At 42.9% G+C, this 25,854-nt stretch overlaps 1 protein-coding gene across 1 annotated transcript; it reads right to left on the minus strand.

The window, feature by feature from the left end:
- Nucleotides 1-6,497: 6,497 nt before the first annotated feature.
- LYPD6B (LY6/PLAUR domain containing 6B) lies at nt 6,498-11,671 on the minus strand. Its single transcript, XM_027906369.1, has 5 exons — nt 11,576-11,671; nt 10,402-10,553; nt 9,192-9,290; nt 8,166-8,296; nt 6,498-6,707 (listed from the first exon to the last, which is right to left on the minus strand). The coding sequence occupies exons 2-5, from the start codon at nt 10,514-10,516 to the stop codon at nt 6,543-6,545; spliced, it is 510 nt and encodes a 169-aa protein (XP_027762170.1). The 5' UTR covers nt 10,517-10,553; nt 11,576-11,671; the 3' UTR covers nt 6,498-6,542.
- Nucleotides 11,672-25,854: the final 14,183 nt, after the last annotated feature.

Raw genomic sequence — 25,854 nt, forward strand, 5'->3', positions numbered from 1 at the left:
ACAAGGCTGTACAAAATCGTGTCTGTTAAATTATTGTATATAAAATTACCTCTGATACGTGTATGTTGTGTAACCTGGCTAAAGGGACAAAGAAAACAACTAACAACATCTCCTAAAAGCCAGTGGCACAAAGATAAATCATCTAAAATAAAACTTGCAGTTTGGAGGAACAAAAATCATTCCATTTTAATGCGTTAATTTACCTGTGGAGGTCCCTCCTGCTAAGAACCAAAGCAAGCCACAAGAACAAACCAAAAATGGAATTTCTTTTTTTTGCCTACAAGGCAATTTTCCTGCCCAACACTCACCAGCAGTTTATTTTCTGAAGTTGGGGTGCTGGTTTGTTTTTTTTTTTTTTGTCAGATGGATCTTTTCACTTCACTCTACAAGTGAGGAGGAAACCTGAGAGTTTTTAGCCTAAGGCCCCACGTAAATTCTTCCCTCCTTGATGGATCTTTGCCTCCAGCTTTTGGCCAGGAAAAAAAAAAAAAAGCAGATTAAACCCCACGTGTGCCACGATTCTTGTTGTCATGTGTGGCTTGTGATGAAGGGGAAATGTAAGGAGCTCACAGAGCCGAAAAAAAATCACACCCTAAAAGACTTCTGATGGGTTTCAAAGGGTTCTGCAAGGCTCATCACAAGGAAAAAAAAAATAAGAAATATAGATATAATCCATCGGTACATGAAAATGAGGTGAAAAAGTGAAGACTCTGTGTGTCTTTGCCAGTTCTGGAGCCTTTGTCGGTCCAACAGCAGCACGTGGGGTGTGGGTGGGATGGTCTGGAATGAGGCAACAAGACAGCACAGACAGGTCAGATGAACAAGAGATACCCTGACTGGCATTCAGGCTCCATTTCAGCTATTAAGGGAAGCTGCTTCTGCGAGGAAAGATTAATAACAGGTCTCAAAACCACCTCAGGCAGGTTGGGACGCTGGAAAAAGAGGCTGCTCTGAAGCTGCTGAAAAGGCAGATGTTGTGGGGGAAGTGCTGGAGATGTTCTTCCAGCAGACTCAGGGCTGAGCACACAGGGGAAGATGAACACTAAATTAATGTTAAATAAATAATTATTATGTCAACAGGTTGGCCAGAGAAGCTGTGGCTGCCCCTGGATCCCTGGGAGTGTCCAAGGCCAGGTTGGACAGAGCTTGGAGCAACCTGGACTAGTGGAAAGTGTCCCTGCCCAGGGCAGGGGGGGTTCAAATAAGGTGATCCTTCAGGTCCTTTCCAACCTTGTGATTCCATGATTTAAAGCAGCACCTGATGCCTTCTGTGAAATGAAAGGGAGCAAGTTCTTTATGGACCTTGAGGCCAAACAGGTTTTGCCCCCCCCAAATCCAGGGAGAGGGAAAGCAGAAGCATAAGAGCACCTCAACCTGCAGAGACATTTGTACCTTTATTTTCTGTCTCTGATCAGTGACTGTTTCAATTAATCAGAACCTTTTCGTCTCAATTATAAAACCACCTGGAAAAATTAACTTAGTATATATTGGGGTTTGAACCCATCAATCACTTTGATCCATCAGATCATTCTTTTATCTGTATCCCTAAGATCCTTCTCCAAAGGTTTACTCCCCATTTTTTTTTTTTTTTGGACAAAAATAAAACAACAAAGAAAAAAAAAATTGTGATTCAGTACTTTTACCATCTCCAAAATCCCCTCCCCGTGCTGGATTCGTACCTGAGAGATTTCCAGGATTGAATGGCAGCCAGGGCTGGAGGTCAGGTCAGGGAGCTCTGAAATTCCTCGCCTTAGGACAGCAAATTCCACACCAGTTGCAGGGAAGCTCGGGCATAATGACTGTTTTGGATGCTCTGATGACAGATGGGAAATAGTCCTGATGCCAAAGTCCTCGTGGAGGGCAGGATTTCCCCCTGGATAACTTATTTTCCGGAATCCAGGGGTCTCCAGAAGCATCACCAACCACCCTCAGCTCCTCTGAGTCAAACACACGGTGTCTGCATCCACTGTCACAACTGGGACGTACAAATTCCCACCTCCCCACAAATCTTCTCTCCCTGGCCCAGCCAGAAAAGGTTTCAGGTTTCAAATCCAGCCCCTGCCCTGCAGTTGCAGATGAATCGCCGCGGCAATTTCCGCCACCACCGCCGCGCTTTCATCCCGCTGGAAAAGAGCGCTTCCAGAAGTCAAGTTCCCTCGCGCTGCCACCATGCTTTGCCTTTCCTCCCCCACATCAGCTCTCAGATTTCTCTGGGATTGGTTTTTCCAGAGAGTGTGGCCACCCAGCCCCTCCCCAGGCTGTGCAGGGACAGCTCAGACGCCGCTGTCCCACCAGCCTTCCTTGCTGGTCCCCTCCCAATTCTTGCAACTCTCCTAATCCTCCTATTTCTGCAGGATTTGCCCTTTTCCCCACGCTTAGTTCAGGTCATTTTTCAGTGAGGAAGGCAGTGAAACAAAGCTCCCCAGGGAAGGGCCTTGCCAGCTCTCCTGACGATCCAGGGAGATGATCAGGCTCAGGGCAATAAGTTTGACATTTTATGATGCAAAAAAAAAAGAATCCCAGGATGGTTTGGGTTGGAAGGGAACTTGAAGATCACCCCATTCCACCCCCTGCCATGGGCAGGGACACCTTCCATTAGCCCAGGGTGCTCCAACCTGGTCTTGGACACTTCCAGGGATCCAGGGGCAGCCACAGCTTCTCTGCCCAACCTGTGCCAGGGCCTGCCCACCCTCCCAGCCAGCAATTCCTTCCCCATCTCCCATCTGTCCCTGCCCTCTGGCAGTGGGAAGCCATTCCCTGTATCCTGTCCCTCCATGGAATACTGACCTTCCCCAACATCCCACTCTCCTCATTCAACTTTCACTGCCCACCACAACCTTTATGCTGATGAGCTTTAAGGTCCCTTCCAACCCAACCCATTCTGGGATCATTACATATAAAATTCTAGGATATTCTAACCGGGAAATGTTTCAAATGAAACCTTCCAAATTTAACATTTCAACTGCTGGAAACCCCTGAGACTCAGGGATGGACAGAAGGGATTTAGAACCTTCAGTTTTTAGTAACTATTAACAGTCCATGTGAAGAAAAGGAGGATCACTGAGTGCCAAGAGCAGGTCTGGGATTACTTGCCGTGTTTTCTGCGTGTGAGTGGAACTCTTATTTATAGCTCAGGAACAGAAATAATCCACAAACAGAAAGGAATGAATTTGGAGTCAAATGTCACTCAGCCAAACCCCCCCTGGCACTGCTGATTTTTGACATTTAGGGCTGAAGTCACGTTAGTTTTAAGAGAAATATTTTAAATGGATTAGTCAAAGCATCTTCTGAATTTCTGAGTTTTCTGGGCAGAAGGAAGTCACAGAGAGAGGGACAGTTCCTCACTGATAAATGAAAACTAAAATCAACTATTCACCAGGTTCTTTCAATCTGTTTTCATTACTCTTCATGTAATTACTTTTAATTTTACTAACTCTTCATTTATGGACTTAAAGCAATATTAAAATCCCCATAAGCATCAGGTAATTCCATTTAGGTGAAATCCAGCCATTACAGCATAATAGATACACACATACATATGTATATTATATACATATATATGTGTAAAACACACATAAATATGAGCTTAAGGTCCCTTCCAACCCAAACCATCCTGGAATTCTCTGACATTCTCCAGAAGTTTACTTCCACAAAGATGACAGCTACGGAAAACACCAAAGGAAACCCAAAATTAAGTTCAAGTAGCCCTTTGAAACTTGCCTGCAAATGCACAGATGAGTTCAGCCATGAAATTATAATCAAATTATAGCCCTCTAAAAGCAAATTAAAAAGCTTTCCTTTCAACAAATGCTTCTTGTAGATCTAAACAATTTTTTTAAAATCCTGTAAGGAGACCAAGGGCAAAGGACAATTCGGGTTTAATGCCCTGTGGAACCAGCCCCGATCCCAAAAAAAAGGACGTGGTGTTAGGGATTTGCAAACCCATTATCCCGGCAATTCAGGCAGGGAAAGTCCTAAAGCAACAGTTAAGCTGCTCCTAAACCCCGACCTGCCGACTTCAAAAGGCGTGAAGTGATTCCCAGGCCTCCAGTCGGCTCTGCTGATGTAAAATATAACAATAATTACGGAGGAGGTACCGTAACTTTCATTTCCTTCATCAATATCTCATCTAGAGATGTATTAGAATATTTTTCAGACGTAATTTCTTCTTTTTTTTTTTTTTTTTGCAAAAAATGCAGGTTCGTTCTTCCCACTTCTTCCTGTCCCAAATAAATCCCAATTTAACAAGATAGAAGTGAATCTGCAACCGTTTCTCTCAGCTCTTGCAATTCGTGTCCCACTTTCGCCATCATTGTAAAATAATCCTTTCCAAAAACAAAACAACCCCCCTCCAAACAAACAAACAAACCAAAAAAGATCCACAAAACCCTTCAAAAAAAACTTTTCAGAACCCCCCCCCAAAAAAAAAAAACAAACCACCCCAAAGACCAAGAAACCAACTGCCAAAAAAAAACCCCAACTAAACCCCGTGATGTTCTGTTCTGAACAAAGAGAAAAACATCAATTCCAGGAATTCCTTCTCACTGACAACTCTCCTGGGCTGCTCTCCAGACTGCAGGAACGATGTCCCACTTCGGGGGGTGCTGCAGGGAAAACTCATTAATATCATGTTCCCCATCAGACATCTGTAAGGAATTTGATTTGCTGCCAGGAAGAGCTGATAACTGCACATGACAACTGCCCCCTGGAGCTCAATTAACGCTCCCAGCACAGCCCTGAATCCAATCCAGGGAGGAATTTCCTATTTTTCGAAATCTGAGTGGACAAACCCTGCCCAGGAGCCAGAGGAGGCCACGGAGATGCTCCCAGGAGCCAAAAAGCAAGTCAACAGAGAGCTGATGATGCTAAAAATGACCTTCACGAAGCACCACAAAATAGAAATGCTCCAAAATAATTGTGAATCCTATACATATTTATTCCTTTCCCTACAGAAATGGCTTTGTGCTCTGAAATATTTTTAATGTATCCTTTTTCAGCCTTCATCTTCTTTTGAGGGGATTTGCTTTGATGATCCTTGTGGGGTCCCTTCCAACTCAGGATATTCTGTGAGATACAACAGTAAATTTTCTTTCCACTTAAACGCTACAAAACTACACCTCAGTACTGATTCCAGCAATCAAAGCTTGAGAAATGTGAACTAAATCAAGTTTTCTTGTCCTTTTTAATATCTCTGGGCACAGAGTGTCTCTACCAGGATAAACCACCCTTCAGAAAGGTACCTGTAAACATTCCCCAAAGCTGGGAAAAGCCAAAGCAGATGAAATTCCAAACTATACTGAGGCCAGGAGAGAATTTAATTCAAACTAAGATTTTTTTGCCAGGAGTTTTCCGAGCAATTTTCGTCACCACAAATGTTTCCCACCAGCGAATATTTGAATATTTTTTAATTAAAAGTGCCATCTCTGGAGAAGATATAAACCAGTAACACAGCAGACAGGAAACATCACACAAACAACACTGAATAGTGGAGTATTTATCAGCATTTAAGCTTTTAAAAAGAAACCTTCTGCAGGCTGTTCAGTGCAACGTAAATTATAATAAAAAAATATCATATTACGCTTATATATATCATTAAAAATGCACTTATCTTTCCTCAGCTGGATTAATTGAGGGATTATTCATTATTCAGGAATTATTTTCAGGTTCAAAGGGCATTTAAAGCTGTGGCTGTGCATTGATGAGTGAGAGGAGCAACCATCTAAACCAGGAGGAGTCAGACAGTGAAACCATGCAAATAAACCACAGGAAACCCCAGAATTTTGTCAGGAAAAGCAGAATATTGGCCCAAACCTTTCAAACAGGGGGGGCAAAGCTACACAAGGGTGATGCCCACAGCTCTGGGGTACCCAACAGTGTTCACCTACAGAATCCACCAAGGACAATGATCCTTCTGGGAGAAACTCCTTGCACCTCAAGAGAGAGCAGAGACTTCTCTCTGTATTTACACCAAGTGCAATCCTCCATCGTTTCCCATCGTTTCAAAAGCGGAGGGTGACACATTTTAAAGAAAAGCAAGATATAAAGGATCGTTCTGTATTATTTGCAGTAGAAATTACAGCCCTGATCAAAGCAGAAAAAGTCCTCTCCCTATGGAAACCATGACTAAACAGAAGCTTAAATACACCTGTTGACCAAGACAAGAAACTCTGTGCCCTTTATGAGCAGTTAAAAAGCAGTTTCCACGTCAGCACATCGTCCATCTGAAGTTCCTTCTCATCTCAGCTGGGAAAGCGACTGTCCCAGTTCTCTCTGTCCAAAAAAACACGCCAAGCAAATGTGCATTTTCATCACAAACCAGCAAATTATGACTTGAGTTCACCCCCCTGCTCATTCAAAGTGGGTTGTCCTGGGGTTTGTCTGTAAATACTGGAGGCCACCTGAAGCATCCTGATTAAAACATCCAAGGACTTCGCGATGTGAACTTGCATTTTCTGTGATTAAGAAGTGCCAGTGACCTCTCCTTGACGATCCTGACGGCTCTGATGATGCCCAAGGAGGTCTGTGGTGAGAGTGGGGCAGCGTCAGGACAGGGTGACCACCACGAGGGACAGCAGCACTGCCACGCTGACCGTCCTCCTGCTGCCACCCGACGTCCTCCGGGCGGGCAGGACGGCGAACACGGCGTTGGTGGCGTTGGTGGGGATCTCCACGTTGCAGATCATGCCCTCACAGCAGGAAACACATTCCTGGGAGGGGGGAAAAAAAAAAAAGGTCATCACTGGACACAGGGGAGCTCAGCAGGAGCTTGTAGAGGGGAAGCAGAGGGGCAGGACTGATGTCTTTACTCTTGTGAGCGGTGACAGCACCCAGGGAACGGTTGGAGTTGTGTCAGGGAGGGTTAGGATGGATTTTAGGAAAAGGTTCTTCCCCCAGAGGGTGGTTGGCACTGAACAGGCTCCCCAGGGCAGTGGGCACAGCCCCAAGGCTGCCAGAGCTCCAGGAGGGTTTGGGCAACACCCTGAGGGACAGGGGGGGATTGTTGGGGTGTCTGTGCAGGGCCAGGGGTTGGACTGGATGATCCTGTGGGATCCTGGATGATCCCTTCCAACTCAGCATATCCTGTGATTCTACGAACGTTCCTTCCACTGGTTGCAAAGCTGAGCTGGACAGACCCATCACCTCCCCTTGGCAGCCTGGCCCAGGGCAGCAGAAGGAGCATTTATGCTACAAATCATCCCAAATCAAACATACAAGCAATCAGATCTCTTCCAAATTGTGGGCACAGCCGTCCTGGAGCAACTCATCCCCTGGTGCTGACACCAGGCTGGGAAAACAATTTTCCTTACTTGACCCTCCTTACTAGAAAAGCCAAGAGCATAAATTTATAAAATGCCAATTTTATAAAGATTAGATAAAAATTCTAAGATAAAATCCCTGGCCATGACAAGGGGTTAGAACAAAAGGACTTTTAAGGTCCCTTCCAACCCAAACCAGTCTGTGATTTTATGATTCCATGAAAATAGAAGGCAGGTGGCAAAGTCATTTCATTCTCTCAGTCCATCAAGACCTGTTGCAATCACTGGAAATGGAGTCAGAAAACACACAGATGGCTTTTAGATTTGATATGGACAGAACCTTTGGTATTTAATATGGACAGATCCTTTCATATTTAATATGGATAGAACTTTTGGTATTTAATATGGACAGATCCTTTCATATTTAACATGGACAGATCCTTTCTTATTTAACATGGATGTTGTCTGCTTCATTTTTGGTGTCTGAAACCTTTCACATTAAAAATGGCATAATTAATCTTTACAACTACTGAGGAATTAGTGGGTTATTAGTTATTTACAGCAGGAAATAGTAGTTTGGTGGGCTGTATTTGATTTTTATGAATAAACTTCCACCCGCCATCCAAGGAGGGGAGGAGGCAGCAGTTTCAGCTCTTCCTCATGGAACAAAAACTGAAGTCAAACAGAGCCTTGCACAACCTCATGAGAACTCCCAAACCTCCCACGGAAATGCCCTGGAAAGCTCAGCCGTTCCTACAGGGCTTGCTGTCCCACCCGGAACGGGGAAGGAGGGAGAAGGAAAAAAAGGGGTCGCTGCAGAAACTCGACACTTGCATTGTTCAGAGTGGATCTTGGCGCACCCCACTTGGCTCGACAGGAAAAACAAGAGTGGGAAGCAGGAGCTCTCACCGTGTGCCCGCTGTCCCCGTGCCGGTGGCAGCCCACCCAGTGACACTCCTCCCCCGTGGCGCATCTCTTGGTGACCGACGTGCTCTTGCCGTGGGCCGTGAAGAGATGGGCTGTCAGGCAGTACCGAGTACCTGGGAAATGAGAGGTTGTTTTTTTTTTTAAAAGAGGGTTTATTCCGTGCGTGTTCGAAAACTTCACTGGCAGTTGCCAGGAAATGCGTTCTTTGGGCTGTACTGAGCTATTTTCAACTCCATTAAAACAGCGTTTAGCGATTAATTAGTGATGAAATCTGAAGATTAACTGACCCTTCAAACCTCCAGGGAGGCGGCTACCATTTCAATCACTTATTAGCACTATAATTTACACATTTATCTTCCTCTCTCTCCTCTTGTTGGCAGCTCGTTCTTGCTTTGTTTCCTCTAATTTACTTCTTCCCCTTTCCCACTATTACTGGGAATATCACCGGGAAGGAAAAAGAGGAAACGTATTTCCATTCCTTTCTATGGATCCATCGTCCCCTCATACAGGGATGATATCGGCTATTCGGGTCCTGCTGCTCACAAGGAAAACATTAAATCTTGGGATGGCATCCAAAGGGAATGGGATGAGGCTACAAAGACAATTTTTAAGATTTTAAAAAAACCCCAAAAGAATCTTTAAAATTTACTCCTAGGAAGCCCATAACTATACACATATACACACATAGAAAGACATATATAATTAATATTATTGATGTTATATATATTGTTATATTATTAAGACTACAATTAGTACATTGAGCATGTATTGTTATATGCTCTGTATTACACAGAATGTTCTGTAGATACAGAGATAGATATAAATAATCTTTTCACTGCTGCTCTGCACTCTGAAATGCTCAAAATATTCACCTCAGCAGAAATGAGATGATTCATATCATCAATAGCAAGACTGAGGGCACCACAGCTGGCATGTTAATCTCATTAATCACACTTCTGCAAGGTGGTGAGTTACCTCTAAGTCTCACATTAGTCCAGACTTACTCACTTTCAGGACACCATCTATCTTCAGCCCATCTGTTACAGCTGTAATTGTCCTCTGCGTTCTCACAAGTGAAGCACTTAAAACTGTCTGGAAATGGAGTGGCTTTAAAAAGCATCAAAACACAGTCAGTTTGCAAGTACTGAGAAAAAAAAAAAACGACCAAAATGTTCAAAATATTACCTGTACACACGTATAAAAAACCTACAAATTTGCATATTTGCAACGGGGTTTCAACTGTTGGATAAATAAACCAAGTTTTACATTTTCAACTGGTTTGGCCAGGCCTAAACTTTAAAACATGTCCTTGCGTTTTCATTCTCTCACAAACCAAAATAATCATTTAAGTGGGAAAAGCAGGAGAGAGAGAGAGAGAGAACAGTTTATTTACATCCTCGTGGAGGTTTGCACAGACACACCAACTCAATCTACATTCAAATGGCTTTGGGTTCCTTTGATGGGGGGAAAAAAAAAAGACATCTTGAAAAGCAGCTTCAGAGCTTGATTTTCAACTCTGAAGGAGAAGTTGGATCCTTTTAACAAAGGGATCGAGAGGACTGGCTTAAAATCTTATTTACATGATTTAAATCAATTATTTTAAGGTGCACAGCTCCCTGGATATCTAATTTATCTGCCTGTCCTGACTGTTTTAATGATGCAGATAATGAAAATGAAGGGATAGAACCCTTCTGATGCCAGATAAGAGGCCAGAAAAATGATGCTATTAGTGACAACTGGCTTCACAGGTCCCACAAGGTTTTTAATTACCTTTAGACTGAATTAATTGCACACAGCACACCTATTCTTCCCCTTCACAAAACCCCCAAACGAGATAAAAGACCAAAACCACCTGTCCTGTGTTATTTATGAGAAACCCACTGCATAATTTGCTCTGTGGGGAGACATTTCAGAGCCAGAAAAACAGAATAAAATGGGAAAGACCTTAAAATGTGAGCTCTTTCTTCAGCAGTGCCTGCAATTGTTTGTGTTTTTTTCTCACTCAACTTGTAAAATCCTAGAAATAAAGTGCTGGGGGTTGGGAAGCAAAATTGTTATTTTAAACTTTTTCTCACGTTTGAAGGGGGGAAAACCCCTAAAAACCAAAAAGGCTGAAAGAATATGGGGAGGAACTACAATATGAAGTTAAATATTATATTATATTAAGCTAAAACATGAGGGAAAATTGCAGATACACATAAATTAAAAAATTACTTACGGTCCAGGGGAGGCCTCACGTTGTAAAAGTTGATGTTCTCAGCTGAAACCCGAATTCCTGGAAGGAGGAAGAGCAGGAGGAAGGCCCCGGCCAGAGTGGGATGGAACAAGGACATGCTGAGGATTATTGCACATGGAAAGCCAAAGTCAGGCCTGGCAAAGAGAGAAAAGGCATCATTTTGGGGGAAAGCCGAGGAACTGAACAATGAAATTCCCATGGAGGACGGGGGAAAGCCTCGGGAATTCAGCGGGGAGGTGAAAAACCAGCGAGTCTGAACTGCTGAGAGCGACACAAAGCTGAGCTGGGAGTGCCTTCTGCTGGCCAGAATCCTGAAACTTCCCCAGGATTCAAGTTCACCTCATTCCTTTCCTCTCTTTGCCCTCCTGACCAATGCCAATGCTCGGGGATTCCTGGAAAGGTCCCCTAAAAATCAACGTGAAAACTATAAACTCTTTTATCCCGCTTGAAACTGGAATATAATATTATTAAGGACAGCAAAAAGTGGGGAAATGTCATTTTTCACAGCAACAGCCTCGAGCCCAAACCAATTCCTCATCAATGCAAGACTGTTGGCTTCAGATAAGCTCCAGAATCTAATTCTGGAGGCTCATCACGAGTGGAATTCAGATTGATTTACAGTGCACCCCCAAGGAAACACTGAGGGAAAACCCGGGGATGGCACACAAGTGCTGTGGGAAGTTCAGAGGGAGGGGATAAAATGGCACAAAAATGCATTTATTTGGTCCCCCCTCCTGGGTCCTGTGCTGAGGCTGATTTATAGAGGAGGAGAATTAAACACTGACCCTTCGGATTGCCACAAATGCCCAGCTGCAGTGGCACTGGGACCTGGGTGGGATGTTAAAAAACAGAATCAGCCCTCACTCCACCCATGCAAATGCCCAGCAGGACAAACAGGCTGGAGTGGAGGCTCCAGCCAAACCAGAGGGGTCGCTTTGGGATGGCCGAGGGCACTGGGATGGCCAAGGGCATCCCCTGCAAACCCTCCCAACACACACCCTGCCCGACAAATCCATCGCCAGAAAGTTCCATTTTATGCACCGAGCGTTTGCTTGTGATTTTTAATTGTGGATTTTGCCGTCCTACTGGAGATCTGCTTACTAAATCCGGGCTTTATGACTATATTTCAGTAACTCCTGAGGAAGCCTCAGCTCACCTCTACTCCCAGTGCACCTCCACCACTGTTTTCTGCAGGATAGTCCAGATTTCTTCTGATTAGAGCCCAGAATCTAAAGCATTAAGTAGAAAAACCTGTGGAAAACAAACCAGAAACCGATCATTTTGATTCTGTTTGGAAGAAACGAATTAGCTGGCACACTCTCATGTCCTGATTAACACTGAGAATTAAATTAAATTAGGGTTTTATAACAAAACATCCAGAGAAGCACCTGAACTACACGGTTTGGGTCCTTCTTTTTGAGGGCTGTGCCACTGCAGAAATAAAAACCCCTCCTCCCTGGGACATCCCAACGCCACAAGAGGCAACTAAAAGGCAAAAAGTGATGGAATGAGGCTGTCCAGTCCTCCCCATGAGAATGAGTTGACCTCTCTTCCAAGGGAAAATCGTTATCCAAGCCATGGATAATGGGGCAGGGCCAAACCACTCCAGATGCAATATCTATTTCCCACTCCACAGATATCCCAGGCTTTCCACACAAGCTATGCCCAAAATAGAAGCACTAATCAGCCTCCTAATTAGAGGTTCCTAACGAACTAGGAAGCAAACAGGTCCCCCCAGCACACGGAGGTAGCAATTTTCAGAGCCACACATTCCTGATCCTAATGATCCATCAGGGATCCAGTTCTCCTGACTCCAGAAGGGCACATGAAGGCAACAGAGGCTGCTTGAGTGGTCTTGGCAACGATATGAGGAGAATCTTTTGGAGGCCAACGTCCTCCTTCATGGGTTCCTTGTAAAACAACCAGGGTTTGGGTTGGGAGGGACATTAAAGCTCATCTTGTGCCACTCCCTTCCACTAGACCAGGTTGCTCCAAGCCCCATCCAACCTGGCCCTGGACACTTCAGCCTTCAAGTTATTCATCGACTAGCAGCCCATTTTCAATCAAGTATCAAGAGTTTAATAAAATTTCAGTGCCTTTCGGGCAGCTGGACAGCACTGAATAATTTCGATTTTCCTCTGCCTTTGGAATGGAATCACTCCAGTTGCAGAGCATTTGCAAAACTTATCCCCTCGACCTGGATCTTCTGCAGTTCCTGTGGGGTTTAAGGAAACTTTCCCTTTATGGGGAGACTGGGGTGTAACTGCATCTGAAGCACCTGGATAGCAAAGAAAAGGCACAATCACCCTCGTGCCAGTTTTCTACAAATCCAGGCTCTCTCCTTCCCTCCCCCCTCCCCTTCCCCGAGTTCCTATCGCTTTCCCAGGACGAGCTGATGCCAAATGGAAAAACTGAGAGAACGTAAACACAAAAAGCCGCTCTTTGGTTGGTGCCAGGCACGGTAAATTGACCTCGGGATGGGATGCAGTCAAAGGTGTCCTTGTTTGCCAACCAGGCCAATAAATAATGGATGTTGTTTGCCCTGGGCTTGGTTACACAGCTGCACCAGGAGCCCTCCTCAAATAAAACAGGAAAATATTGGCCCCCAAAAAAATGGCTTTCATATCTCATCTGGAATCTTGAAAATGCTTGTTTTCTTCAGAGCCTCTTATCTCTTGTTGTGCTTCCACATAATATTATCAGGCAGCGTGAGTAAATGTTTCATTAGGGCCAATTAGGAGCCCTCATTAATGAAGGGGGAAAAAAAAAAACTGTCACAACATGGCAGATTAACTTATATAAACAAGAGGAAACACGGAGCTCCAGCTTTCCTGGGGGAGGGAGAACAACCAAGAGGGAAGGGAAGGGCTGCTAACAGAAAAAAACCCACAAAACCCTGAGAATAAAGAACATCTCCAGAAAAACAACCAGGCACACACAATAGCTGAACTAATTAACATCTTCCAGGAGGTTTTCATGTTTATCTTCCAGAAGAGTAGGAAGCTCGATTCCTGCTTTTAATAAAATTCAAGCCTTGTCTACATTGTTTTTCCTGGCAGCTCCTGCTGGAGGATTAGCAGATTGAACACGGAGATACGCGATGCAAATGAAAACTTCCTGCTGTCGTTCAGCGAGCCATTTTTCAGGTGCTATTAGATAATTGCAACTGCTCCTGGTTAAGCTTGTTAAATACCACTTGAGGACATGAGAGCTGGGGAATTACACAGGCACAAAGGTATGCGTGTTCGGGGCTGGAAAAGTTAAACCCGGCTGCCTGACATCATCAGGTGCTCCCTGCGACAAAGCAGAGGGGCCAAAAATGAAAACTGAATTTATCTAAAAAGGCAAAAAAAAAACCACCCCAAGCTCCTCGGCTCCCCCATTTCTTAGGAAAAAAACCTGCTGTTTTCACATTTTCCTCTGGACATCTTTATATTTGATCTATAAGGCATCACCTGCCCCGCTCCAAAATGAAGAAATGGATGGGGGAAAAAAAAGAAAAACCACTTTGGGAAAGAGGCATTTTAAAAATCTAGAAGTTTAAAAGAAAAAGGGAGTGAAAAGGAAATATTTTAAAGCATTTTAAAAAAAAATATTATTGCAGATCTGCAAATCAAAACTACTTATTGTACTTTTCTTACCCACCAAGTTGGAAGTCTCTATTTTTTGACTTTTTGCCCGTTATCACGAGCAGAGAATAACACAGGAAAACATAATTTACACTACACTGACAGAATCACATTATTATGATGATGATGATATTATTATCATATTATATCAACATTCTTTTAAAACACATTCCTTTATGCTCACCCACAGCACCCTCAACAGTGCCCGGGATGAAATTCGGGGCTTAATTATGAGAAATGAGGGAGCCCTTTATCTGAGATCTTGGAAAAGTAAAGCACAAACAGGGCTGGGAATGACACCATCCTTTAGCTCCGGGGGTAATTCTGGTGAGATGGGAATGACGTGGAGGTGTCTGACTGCACAACCCATCCAACTGCTGGGATGCTGAAAGGATAATCGTGTCTGATTAACAAAATAATGTCTGATTAATGCGATAAACCTGAGAGGTACCACTGAAGCAAGAGGTATTTTGCAAGGAGAAAGCATGTAATAAAAGCTGCATGACATCACATTCCTCTTATGGCCCGAACTGACGTTCGTTTGAAATTCAGAATCCCTGATCACCTGTAGGAAATAAATTTATCCCACCTCAAAATCCACTGCATTTCCAGCTAAATTTTAATTTTCCCAGCTAAATTTCCTATTTCCTCCAAGAACTGCCCTTTGGCAAAGCTATGGATGAGCAAAAGCTTTACGACACTTGAGCTTGGAACAGCTTCTCTTCCTCACGTGCAACTGGTTTAAATCTCTCTCTCACCTGTGCCTGGAAACAGGAACTTTATACTCTAGGGAAAAAAAGGGATTACAGGAATAAGCAGTGGTTTTGCTTGTCTTGAGCACTTGTGTACAAACCAGTTTGGAAAATTAAATTTAAAGAATGTAGTGAGTGGAGGAGAGAAAAATCTGATTTTCAGTATTTTTCTTCCACAATTTTAGCCTCAGACCACATTCAAGAAAAAAACTTCTTTAATCCTTCCAAGGTACTCACGTTCCTTATTATATTACACACAAGAAGTTCTTCAGGACCTCTTTAATAACATGAGAAAAGTGGACTAAACAACACTGCTCCAACAAATCAAGAGATAGCTGTGCATTTCCACCTACCAGCCACTGATTATTTTTAAATGGAAAATTACAGGTCTTTGGCCAGTTAAACTCCCCCTCAGAAAGTGAAATCCTATTTTTAACACAAAAATCTGCCCCATGTCCAGACAACAAGAACCTACATCATTTCCACTTGTCAAATAAATCATCTGTTCCCTCTCAGACTCCAAGATCAGGTGAAGATCCACAGGGAAAAGAGTTAGTGGGAGAAAATAGTGTTGGTGTGCAGACCTACTTCATATCCTAAATCCACCCAAAATCCATCAGAAGCTAAAGTGGCCCCACGGGAGCAGACACATCAGAAGATATAAAAAAATCAGAATAATGGATGGAAAAATAAATAAATAAATAAATAAATAAATAAATAAATAAATAAATAAATAAATAAATAAATAAATAAATAAATAAATAATCAGTTCCCCTGCCCTTTCCTCTGCTTTTAGTTGGAACCTTTTCCCAAGTCACAAAAGGTTTGGTATCATGCATGTGCTGATGCAAACCCACTTTTTGAGCTGAGAGAAGAGGAAGAAAAGGTAAAACACCTCTGTCTAGTTTTATTGTAAGAGTGCAAAGAAAATGTCCTGTACCAGGATACTCCACTGAACCCACAGGCACAATGTCATCTACAACAACTCAACACCACAGCGACTCTTCTGCCCTTATTTCCCCAAGAATGAGAAAATGGCCAAGAATCACAGAATCATGGAATGTTTCAGGTTGCAAAGACCTCTGACATCACCGAGTGCAGCACCCCAAGGCCTTTCTGCCCAAAGTTGATGTCAGTTGAAGGCAATAATTGCACTATAATTGGGAAAAAAACCCCCACACAGAGTCAGCCAGGGGTTGACATTGGCAGGATTTACAGCACTGCCACCCTGCTGATACCATCTCTGCCTCCTGTTCACACCAGCGCTTTGCTCCTGGGCAATCCCTGGAATCCTGAGCAACATCAGCTCCCGGAATGCACCAGGAATGACCGTGAGAGCTTCTGGAAAGACACCAGCGGTCGCCAGTGCTGCTGTTCCGTGTCCAGGGAACTGCCACAGCAAACTCCTGCTGCTGAATAAACTAGGGCTGAAAATCTGGCGTGAAGAACGGGGTGTTTCAGTGCTGAACTCACTTAAAACCAGCTTTTATCCACAGGCACTTCAACTCATTTCAGGTGGTAGGAAGCCCCATTTCTAAGAAAGATAAGTATCTGAATGAAACTCCTTATTGAAAATGTAAATTTAACAGCAGATCATAGGTGTATATATAGATATGCATATGTGTGTTTACATATAATTTTAATATAAATATGTATTTATATATAAATTGTATTTTATAAATATAGTAAATACATATAAATGTATTTATACATTTATACATTTATATGTATACATTTATACATTTATATGTATTTATAAACACATATAAATGTATTTATTACGTGTAATAGTCAATTTTTGCAAGTTTCATTTGAATGTAATAATAATTACTTATAATAAAAATAATAAATAATATATAAATAATATATACATTTAAATAATAGTAATTAATAAATATAATTATATTATTATGCTACATATTAACATTATATGTTAATATTTTGTATTAGTATATTCATAACGTTAATATATTTATAGAATATATTAATATAATGTATATTTTATGGATTAATATATTATATTTATATTATATAAACATAAATATAGTTATTTATTACCTGTAATAAATAGCTAGCTTTTGCAAGTTAACATTTTCATGGCCCACGTGACATTTACCTTTATTAAAAGCACTAATTAGCAATGCAAAAGTGATGAAAGTGGGGAAAGAGCGAAATTCTGATGACTTGCAAGTCAGTACAGAATCTCCTACAGGAGTGACACTCCAATGGACACTCAAACCTTCCCTTGGGAGCTCATTCCTGCAGCTCCACAGCACAGCTCAGTGTCACACCCCACATAAAACATCACCAGCACTGACATAACCGGGTCTGACCAGAAAATTAATGATGATGTCACTGACTGCTCCTCTGACAGATGTTTTGGGCACAAACTCCCTCCCTGCATCGCTCAGAAACTGATCTAGTATTTGAGGAATTCCCATTCCTCTGCCTTGCCCTGCCCGAGCAAAGACTCTTCCAGAGTAACCCTCAGCAGATGAACCCAAATCGTGCATTTTTCCTCGTTTTTCTCTCCGAAATCCCCGACTGCTCCACTCTGAAGCGATGGATACGTCACCTGTGGCTCCCTAAATTACAGAGGGACGTTTTCCTACTTGAGCTCCGACCCCTAATGGAGAAGAGCTGAGGAAAATCCCCTTCCCAGCTCCAGGGGCTCTGTTGGCACCAAACTCTGGTTTCTCCCACCCCTTCCAGCTGAACTTTTCACTCCCAAATTTTACCTCAAAGGGGGAAAGCTGAGCTGATCATCAGCTCCCGCTGCCGAGAGGCAACTTTGAGGATGCCCTTTAGGATAAATAAAAAAACCCACCTGACAGAATCCATCTCCACGTGCACTTGACAGCGTCATCTCCCCCCGGGAAAAGATTTGTTTGGGAAACAAACGTTTGGGAAACGTGAGCCCTGGAAAATCAAGATGAAAGGGGTGAGGAGAAGCAGCTCCTTATTTTGCTGAGAGGACTCGGTGGGTCTGAGGCACGAAAAGGCTCGAGAGGGACTGGTGGGGTTAGAAATGCTTTAAATGAGCCCCTCTCAGCAAACTGCTGACCCATCCAACCTCAACCAGGGGAAAGGTGGCGTTTCCTCCCCATCAACACCCTAATCCAGGCAGCTGAAAGCAGCAGAGAGAGCACATTCTAGTTTTTCCTGGCTCGGAACCGTTCCCCACCAGCAGCAGCGTTTGGCACCGTCTGGTGTCTGGTGTTTGAGCAGCCTCTGGTGCGTTGTGAGAGACGAGAGATCTGCCCTCGTTTCAAAGGGAGGGACGATGCAAACACAACAAGCCCCTTTCACAAGCTCCACAAAAGCTCTGCTGACACGTATGGCGTAACTTCAGCTCCAAACCCAAACTCTGCACGCCGTTTCCTTCCCTCTGGAGCTCAAATTTCTGGAGCAGGAGCACGTAATTTCCGCGTCCATGGACACGAAGTGGAGTTAAGCTTTCATAATGGAAGTAAGAATATTGAATTAAAATTATTTGGGTGGGGGGAAAAATTAGCTTTGCAGAGTTCCTCTCGCTGCCCTTCACCATAAGGGTGAAGGAATCACAACACTATCTATGGAGAGCAGCTGGAAGAAAATCACCCTTTGAGGTCCCTTCTAACTCAGACCAGTCTGATTCCATGATTTTATGGTTCCATGATTCTATTATTCTATGATTTTAGGATTCTCTGACTTTTCAGTTAACTTCAGTTAAGTTTGCTAAAGGATGAGCCTTGAACGTTACAGTAGCAAAGGAAACATTCCCACGATTTAGAAAGAAAAAAAAACAAAAAACCAAACATAATATTTGGTGTTTTCATCACTGTCCAGGACAAACAGCATTTCACAGCATTTTTTCCCCCTGATGTTTTTCACTGAAGTGTCACCCTCAGCTTAGTAGCACACGGAATATTGGAAGGAAACATTGCATGGAGAAAATCCCATCCTGCTCCTTGTTTTATTCCCTCCACAGGGACAGGGATATCTCTTCTCCTCAGCTTTTCCTGCCTCAAAAGCCTCCTGACTGTGGTGGGATTCATGGGCTTTGTCCCAAAGAAACCAAGCACTGATGTTGCTTTGGTCCAGAACAAATATTCCCTTCCCCTGACACCCATTTCCCATTTTTATTTCCTCATCTCTTCAATATGATGCTAAAATTTTCTCCCTTGCTAGAGGAGTCCACATAATATATATATGTATATATATATATATATAATTAAAGTGCCAGGATGATTCTGTTCAGCACCATCCCTGCTCTTCCATCATATTTTCCAAGCACATTAAGGCAATTTACACTTCAAATAGTCTTTCCCACCTTCACATCTCTCGAGAAACATCTTTAGCTCATGGGTATTCCTCAAAGCCTAATATTCATAAAACCTTTCAGCCAAGCCAGCGGAATAATAAAACAAAACAGAGGAAATAATTTATAAGCTGAATTAAAAGCCAGTTTTCATTCAATTAGAAGAGCAATAAAAATAAAGTCTCTGTGGGCACTTACCTGCCCCAAAGACACTGATATATTCTTAATTAAGCTGGCAGTGTGGTAGCAAGGACCAGTAGGAGATGCCCTGGATGGGGAGATTTATTCACTGTACAGATTGCCTGGCTTAATTTGACAAATTAAAGGTGCCAAATTTTGTGTTTCCTTCAGTCCCTGCTCACAAATCCAGAGCAAACTCAAACCAATAAATGCCTGACAATTTAAAACCATGAAAGTACTGTATTCTGGGAGTGAATGCCCGTCTCTTCACGGGAAAGGCCACCACTTGCCGTACAGAATTTCTTCCAAGATTCTGGAACTGCTGGGAGTGAGCTGGGACTGAGCTCAAACCCCAAGAGGCAAATGCTCAACCTGAATTTTGTGGTTTGTTTTTTTTTTTTTTTAATTGATTTGAAATTTCTGATCCACGTCACCTGACAACTCCCCCTTTCCCAGAGGGATGCAGGGTGGGGTGTCTGCCCTAACCCCCTGGGACTATCGATGCCCTCCACCTGCTAAAACACGTCCAAAGCACCGAGCAAACCCTGCAATATTTGCACAGTGCATTTCCAAACAGGTGCCCAACTCGCCAGAAAGGCTGAATAAATAGCTTATTGTAGGAGTTTCTCTTTATTGTGCTTTTCCCACCCCGCAGGCCAATTCCAGGGGCTCTCAGATGCCACCGGAGCAAAACGTGCAGGTAAATGAACACGGATGAAAACTCACTTTTACTGCTGTTCCCCTCCAAAGAAAAAGTGATTCCCTGGAGGGGGGAAAAGAAGAAATCTTATTCCTTTTGTGCGTGGGGGCTCAAATTCTAACTCTTCACAACCAAAGGCACCACTTGCCTTTTTCAGGGGGTTACTCAGAGCCTTCCAGAGACCCTTTGTACAACCCCGGGTGGATTTTGGGGCTGCTGGGTCGTTACTAAATTAGTGCCTGGAGAAACTGGAGAGACACGAGGGGGAAAAAAAAAACAATCAGCTGTAAGAAAACAAAACAAACCACTAATAGTGGAAAGAAAAACCCCAAACGTTATTAATAAAAAGCCCTCAAACACTAGTAAAGGAAAAAACAAACCACATAACAAATATTAGTAAAAAAATAAACACTATTATGAAAAGTTGGACAAGAACATCCTTTCAGGCTCTTAATTGTTACTGCACTGTGTGGTGACAGAGAAGGGAAAAGGTTTATTGCTGCACCAATAAACCTTGCTGAGACAATTCAATAAAAAATATGGACAGAAGGGTCGGGACGAGTTAATTAGTGAAGAATTTGGACCGCGAGCTGAGTCAGCAAATTTTCCAGCCTGAAGTGTAAGCTGAAGAACTCGACAGAGCAAGGGGAAAACTCTCCCTTCCACAATGCCAGGCAGATATAGAGGAAGCAATAAACTTTATGACAGGAAGGAAGGAGTTCAGCAGCCTTTTGAAATGGGAGAGGACTTTCCTTGCTGCAGTTCCGTGCTCTCCACTCACACACCGGGAATGGGCCTTGCTGATTGAAAACCAAGCAGCAGGGAAGGGAAAACCAGGGAAGCGGATGGAGCAGCTGAAGGGAACAGCTTAGAACAAAACTGTGCCTCTGGTTCTGATGGAACAGGATTTCCTCTTTTAAAATACTGTTTAATCGGGTTCTATTGATACGTGTGCTATGAAAGTATCAGAAGGTAACTAAATATAAAACACTGTGTGGTATTTGCTCGTGCTACGGGTATAAATCTGTAACTTAGCAATGGGATCTCCATAAAAATTAAATACACCATTTGACCATAACAGCTGATCAGGCTCCATAAAAGGCACCTGTGTTTGTTTAACAAAATAAATCAGGAGCTGAGATAAACCACTGAGCAGAAAGATGCTGAGAGAGGTAAGGAAAACATTCTAGAGAAAACCATGTCATCAGAAGAAAGACTCGAAGCTGAGTTCTTTAATGCAGACCAAGAAAGAGTGCACTGCAAAAAGAGAGGTTATTTTCCTCTCTTTCATCAACCCCTGAAATCCTTGGTTGTTTAAGCAATTAAAGAAACCAGGTACATACCAAGCAAATAAAGTGTGATGACCTCCTTAATGCAAAGCAAGATTAGAGGTTAAGTACACCAACAACCCCCAAATTATTCTGAACGTGTTTAAATGCTGAATGACCCTCGAACCCTCCCGGCTGCAGGTCCAGCCTGATCTGCTGATACAAAAAAGGGTGTAAGAAAGCAGCTCAGCTGCCCAAGAGCGCTATGCAAATCCCCAATTATTATCCACATGTCACTTCCTGCACTTCCCACACTGGTGTGAAAAACCCCTTTGATGTTCCCACAGCTCTCAGCTCATCACCCCACTTCGCTTCGCCCTCGAATTCCACCACAACAAACTCGTGTGCCTGAGCCTGACCTTTACCTGGAACTGTTTATTTGCTGGAACTTTGAAGAGCAGATTCCAGGTTTGAAATACAGCCAGAAGATTTCAAGGATGGAGTCAGGAGAACACTTGGAACAGAACTGACCAAACACACGTGTGGATCTCAACCCACAGGCTTGGGACACACCTTCTCTAGGAGGGTCTCTGGTTTCTCCTGTAAATCATGGAATCATCCATCCTCCAGTTCTCCCTATCAAAACCTGCAAGATGAAACCTGTTTGGGGTCTTCAGCTTCTCAGACCTAGAACAGAGTCCTTAAAAGGAAAAATCCAGTTAAAATACTGATTATTGCAAAGAATCCAGCCATAGTCAGCCACCTGCCTCGCCACAAGTGACTATGGGGAACGCAGAGCAGGAGAGTTTTTAGGTAAAATAGAAGATTATCAGCCAAGGAGAAATATGAAAGACACTGTTTTTTCCACAGAGGATAAAGTATGAATCTGAGAGAAAAAAAAAAAATAGTATTTTTGTAAAATAGAAAATAAAAATATAAAATTTAAAATATTTTTATATTTTTATAAATATAATAGAAATATATTTTAAATTATTAAATATTTAAATAGTTAAATAATAATTTAATAATTAAAATATTTAAATATATATTTATAAATATATTTATATAAAGTAAAAATAAAAATATGAAATAAAATTTTTGTAGCAATCCAAGTATTTTTGGGCAGCCCTCGAACAGAGGGAGGTGGTGCCACAAGAGGGGCAGAATTCCCCCCGTTCTTATCGGGCGCTGCGTAAACACCAGAAAGCGCTGCAGGAAGATAAAGTTCTCCACCTGCTGATGGTTGCTACTGTTAACCCAAAACGGGGTCAAAAAGTGAACCCATCCAGCTTCTGCAGGAGGGTTTTTTTTTTTATATAGCTTAAACCCCTGGGTAATAAAACCACAGCACCATCTGAGAGAAAAAAATATGGAGAGAAAATGGAGAGAAAAAAAATATGGAGAGAAAATGGAGAGAAAACAAATATGGAGAGAAAATGGAGAGAAAAAAAATAACAGCACGCAGGAGACAGGCAGAGACAAAGGGTTAGGCATGGCAAGGGCTGGGCCAGCTGAACCAAGAACAGAGCACTCAAAGCAATCTGAGTAATCAATAACTGGAGACAGGAAAATTAACGAGCTGTCGTGCAACCCTCCGCAGAAATCATTGCCGAGATGAAAGATCACGGGTAATTATCATTAGTTCCTAAAGTTGTTCATAATAAGATTTAAGTTCCTTCCAAGAAGTCGATTGACTGAGATTTTTAGAGAGTAATCAAGCAAGGAAAAATGGCCATGTTATTACCAGCCTAAGATTTGGAAGGGTCTGATGTCCCACTCCTCTGCAAACATCTAAGGCAAGTCACCAGCCTTCTCATTTTTCCATCATAAAAGGAATAATTGGGTACTTTAAACGTATTCAATCCAGGACAGACTGGGAGGTATTTGTTGGCAGCCATAAATGTTGTGTTCTCATAGATACGAATCCAGTTTTACACTTAATGATCTCAAAGGGAGCAAGTTTGTTGGAAAACACAGTCCAAACCCTAAACACCGTTTTAAAATCCAATATACAATTCAGTCTGATTACTTCTATTCCCCAAAGAACAGAGATGGGCAGGATTTAACCAATCAGTGCTGACAGATATTGCACTGAAGGAGAAAGGAATGTCTTGTCCATGGTTTAACCACAGAAAAATTAAATTCCACAGGAGCTTCCTGCAGAAGAGAAGCCTGATGATCACAGGGACCCATATTTATAAACCTTCACTCCAGTTAGGGCTGGATTTACAGTTAGCCAAGAGATTAGCACTGGTGTCGAGCTGGGCCAAAGCCAGCATCAGCCTCCTTTTCCCTTTTTATGGCCATTCTGAACAGAGAACTTTAAAAAATAAGTGGCACCTCCCCCAGCTTCCCTCAGCTGCAACACCCCAAGATGGAACAGTTCTGGTGTGATCATCTCAAGGTCCTCAGCGGATAAATTCCTCTAAGCTGCCAGAAATCTCTGGCAGGCTGAAGGCTCTCCAGAACCAGGAGAACTGTGACAGATTGTGCCAGACAGTTGGGCTCCCCTTCAAAGGCTCAGGAGGGCAGGGTGGGGAAAACAGGGTGGGGTGAACACAAAAAAAAAAAAAAAAAAATAATCCCGACTTAATTATAAATAGAGCTGAAGAATCCCATCCACGTGAAAGTTCTCCTGCTTTGTATCACAGCTACCTCCCGGGCTCAGAAAGCTGCCTTGGACAGAGAAACACTTGGCAGGAGCCCCTTGTGGGTGGTAACACACGTGGAGAGGGTGAGGGAATGATCCTCTTGAACAAACTGGTGGAATCGTTCGTGGTTTTGCTCCAGGTCGGAGGTTACGGTCAGGACCAACACAGAGCTGGGTGATGGAGGTGTGGCTGTGCTCTCCTGATGTCCAAGAGCTTCTTTCCTCCCCTCCTGACTTGACTTTGGGGTTCCCCGTCTCTTCCCCGTGTTCTTCTCGCTCTCCTCTTACCACCGCCAGGTCCAAGTGTTTTACCCACTGCTGGAATTGCAGGTGAGAGGGAGGAGCAGCAATCAGGGATGGGAGGGAAGGAAAGCACAGGCTGACCCTCCAGGGAGTATAAAATCCTGGCAGAAATTTGCTCCAGGATCTCCCTCCACTTGCCAAACAAAAAGCTCTCTTGGACTTCCTGCAGATACAGCAGCCCTCTTTTGTTACTTATTTTCTTTATCTATCTTTGTCTTGTCAGCTGCAAAGAAATCAAATTTAGCTGCTGGCATCTCAGCAGAAAAAGGAAATAATAATAATAACTGTAACCTTTGAGAAATGCACTGCTCTGTACCAAACCCAGAGTTAAAGGTGCTTTACAAAGCTGTATTTAGTGTAAAAAAATAGATGAAACTAGTCCTTGAAATGCCAACTGCTACTTCAACGGAGAATTATTACAAATAACATTCATAACGTACTAATCCAACCACTGACTGTGACACAACTTTAAATGAACCCAAAAAGAAAGCTTTAGTGGATATTTTTGATGGAATCGAAAGCAAACTGCTACTCGAGTGGACACCTTAGAGGAAGAGAGTTTGGATGCCTCTGAACCACAAACACCAAGCGTGACAGCTGGAGCTCTCCACAGTTCACAGACTGGGTTAAGAAAAAGATCACAAGCCTTGGAAAGTCTTCCCTGCACTTCTCCACCTTCCTTTCAACACTTGTCACTCGAGGGGCGCTTTACCAACATCAACAACACATCTCCCGAGGTGATAAGGGATGGCAGAACCCCTCTGAAACAGCTCCCTGACACCTACAGAGGCTGCAGAAGCTCTTGAGGGTTCTAAATACTGGATTATAGTTTACTGTGAGGAGGGGGAGGCCCTGGCACAGGTTGTCCCCATCCCTGGAATTGTCCAAGGCCAGGCTGGACTGGGCTTGGAGCAGCCTGGGATAGTGGAAGCTGTCCCTGCCCTGTGTCCCAGGTTGAAATACATTCCTTTTAAGAGACCCAAATCTATTGGTTTAAAATTCCTTAATTAAACTATCACAACAGTAAAAAAAGAAATAGGAATGTTATTCTCACTTTTTTTGAGCCAATATGTGGATTTAACTCCTCCAACAAACACACAGGTTTCAACAGCTTGAAATTTCTGCTTCCCAGCTCCTGCTGAATACCAAATGTTGTGAGGGGCTTTCTGAAAAATTCCTTTTTTAGGAACACATACCTTTCATTCTGAAAGGATATAAAGCATAAAACCTGCTGTACCTCATCAGTCATTGCTTATTCAGGCTCGACACACACTGTAAAAATCAAAATCCACGTGCTTGTGCCTCATAATCCCTTTACTTACAGAAGTCTGGCTGTGGGCAGAGATCTCCAAACGTGGTGTTTTGCTTGTAAAAATGCTGAACAGAAGTTTCAGGGCTTCAGCTATTATGAAAATGTCACAGCTGCTAAAAACCAACACTCTGTGCTGTGGATCTTGTTCAACTGTGATATTTTCTCCCATTATGTTGCTGACAATGTTTTTTTTTATTCCCAAGTATAAAAATCTCTTAGATATTTTCTACATTCCTGCAAATGTAGTCACACTTCTGTGTTTGGGGTTTTGGGTTTCTTTAACTGTGTGTATTAATCAATACCAAATGGTTCTAGTTTTGCATGTTCTAACAAATCAAAAT

Source organism: Empidonax traillii, unplaced genomic scaffold, assembly GCF_003031625.1.
Source record: "Empidonax traillii isolate 1590-97213 ecotype Southwest subspecies unplaced genomic scaffold, ASM303162v1 scaffold1287:size157351, whole genome shotgun sequence".
Lineage (NCBI taxonomy): Eukaryota > Metazoa > Chordata > Aves > Passeriformes > Tyrannidae > Empidonax > Empidonax traillii.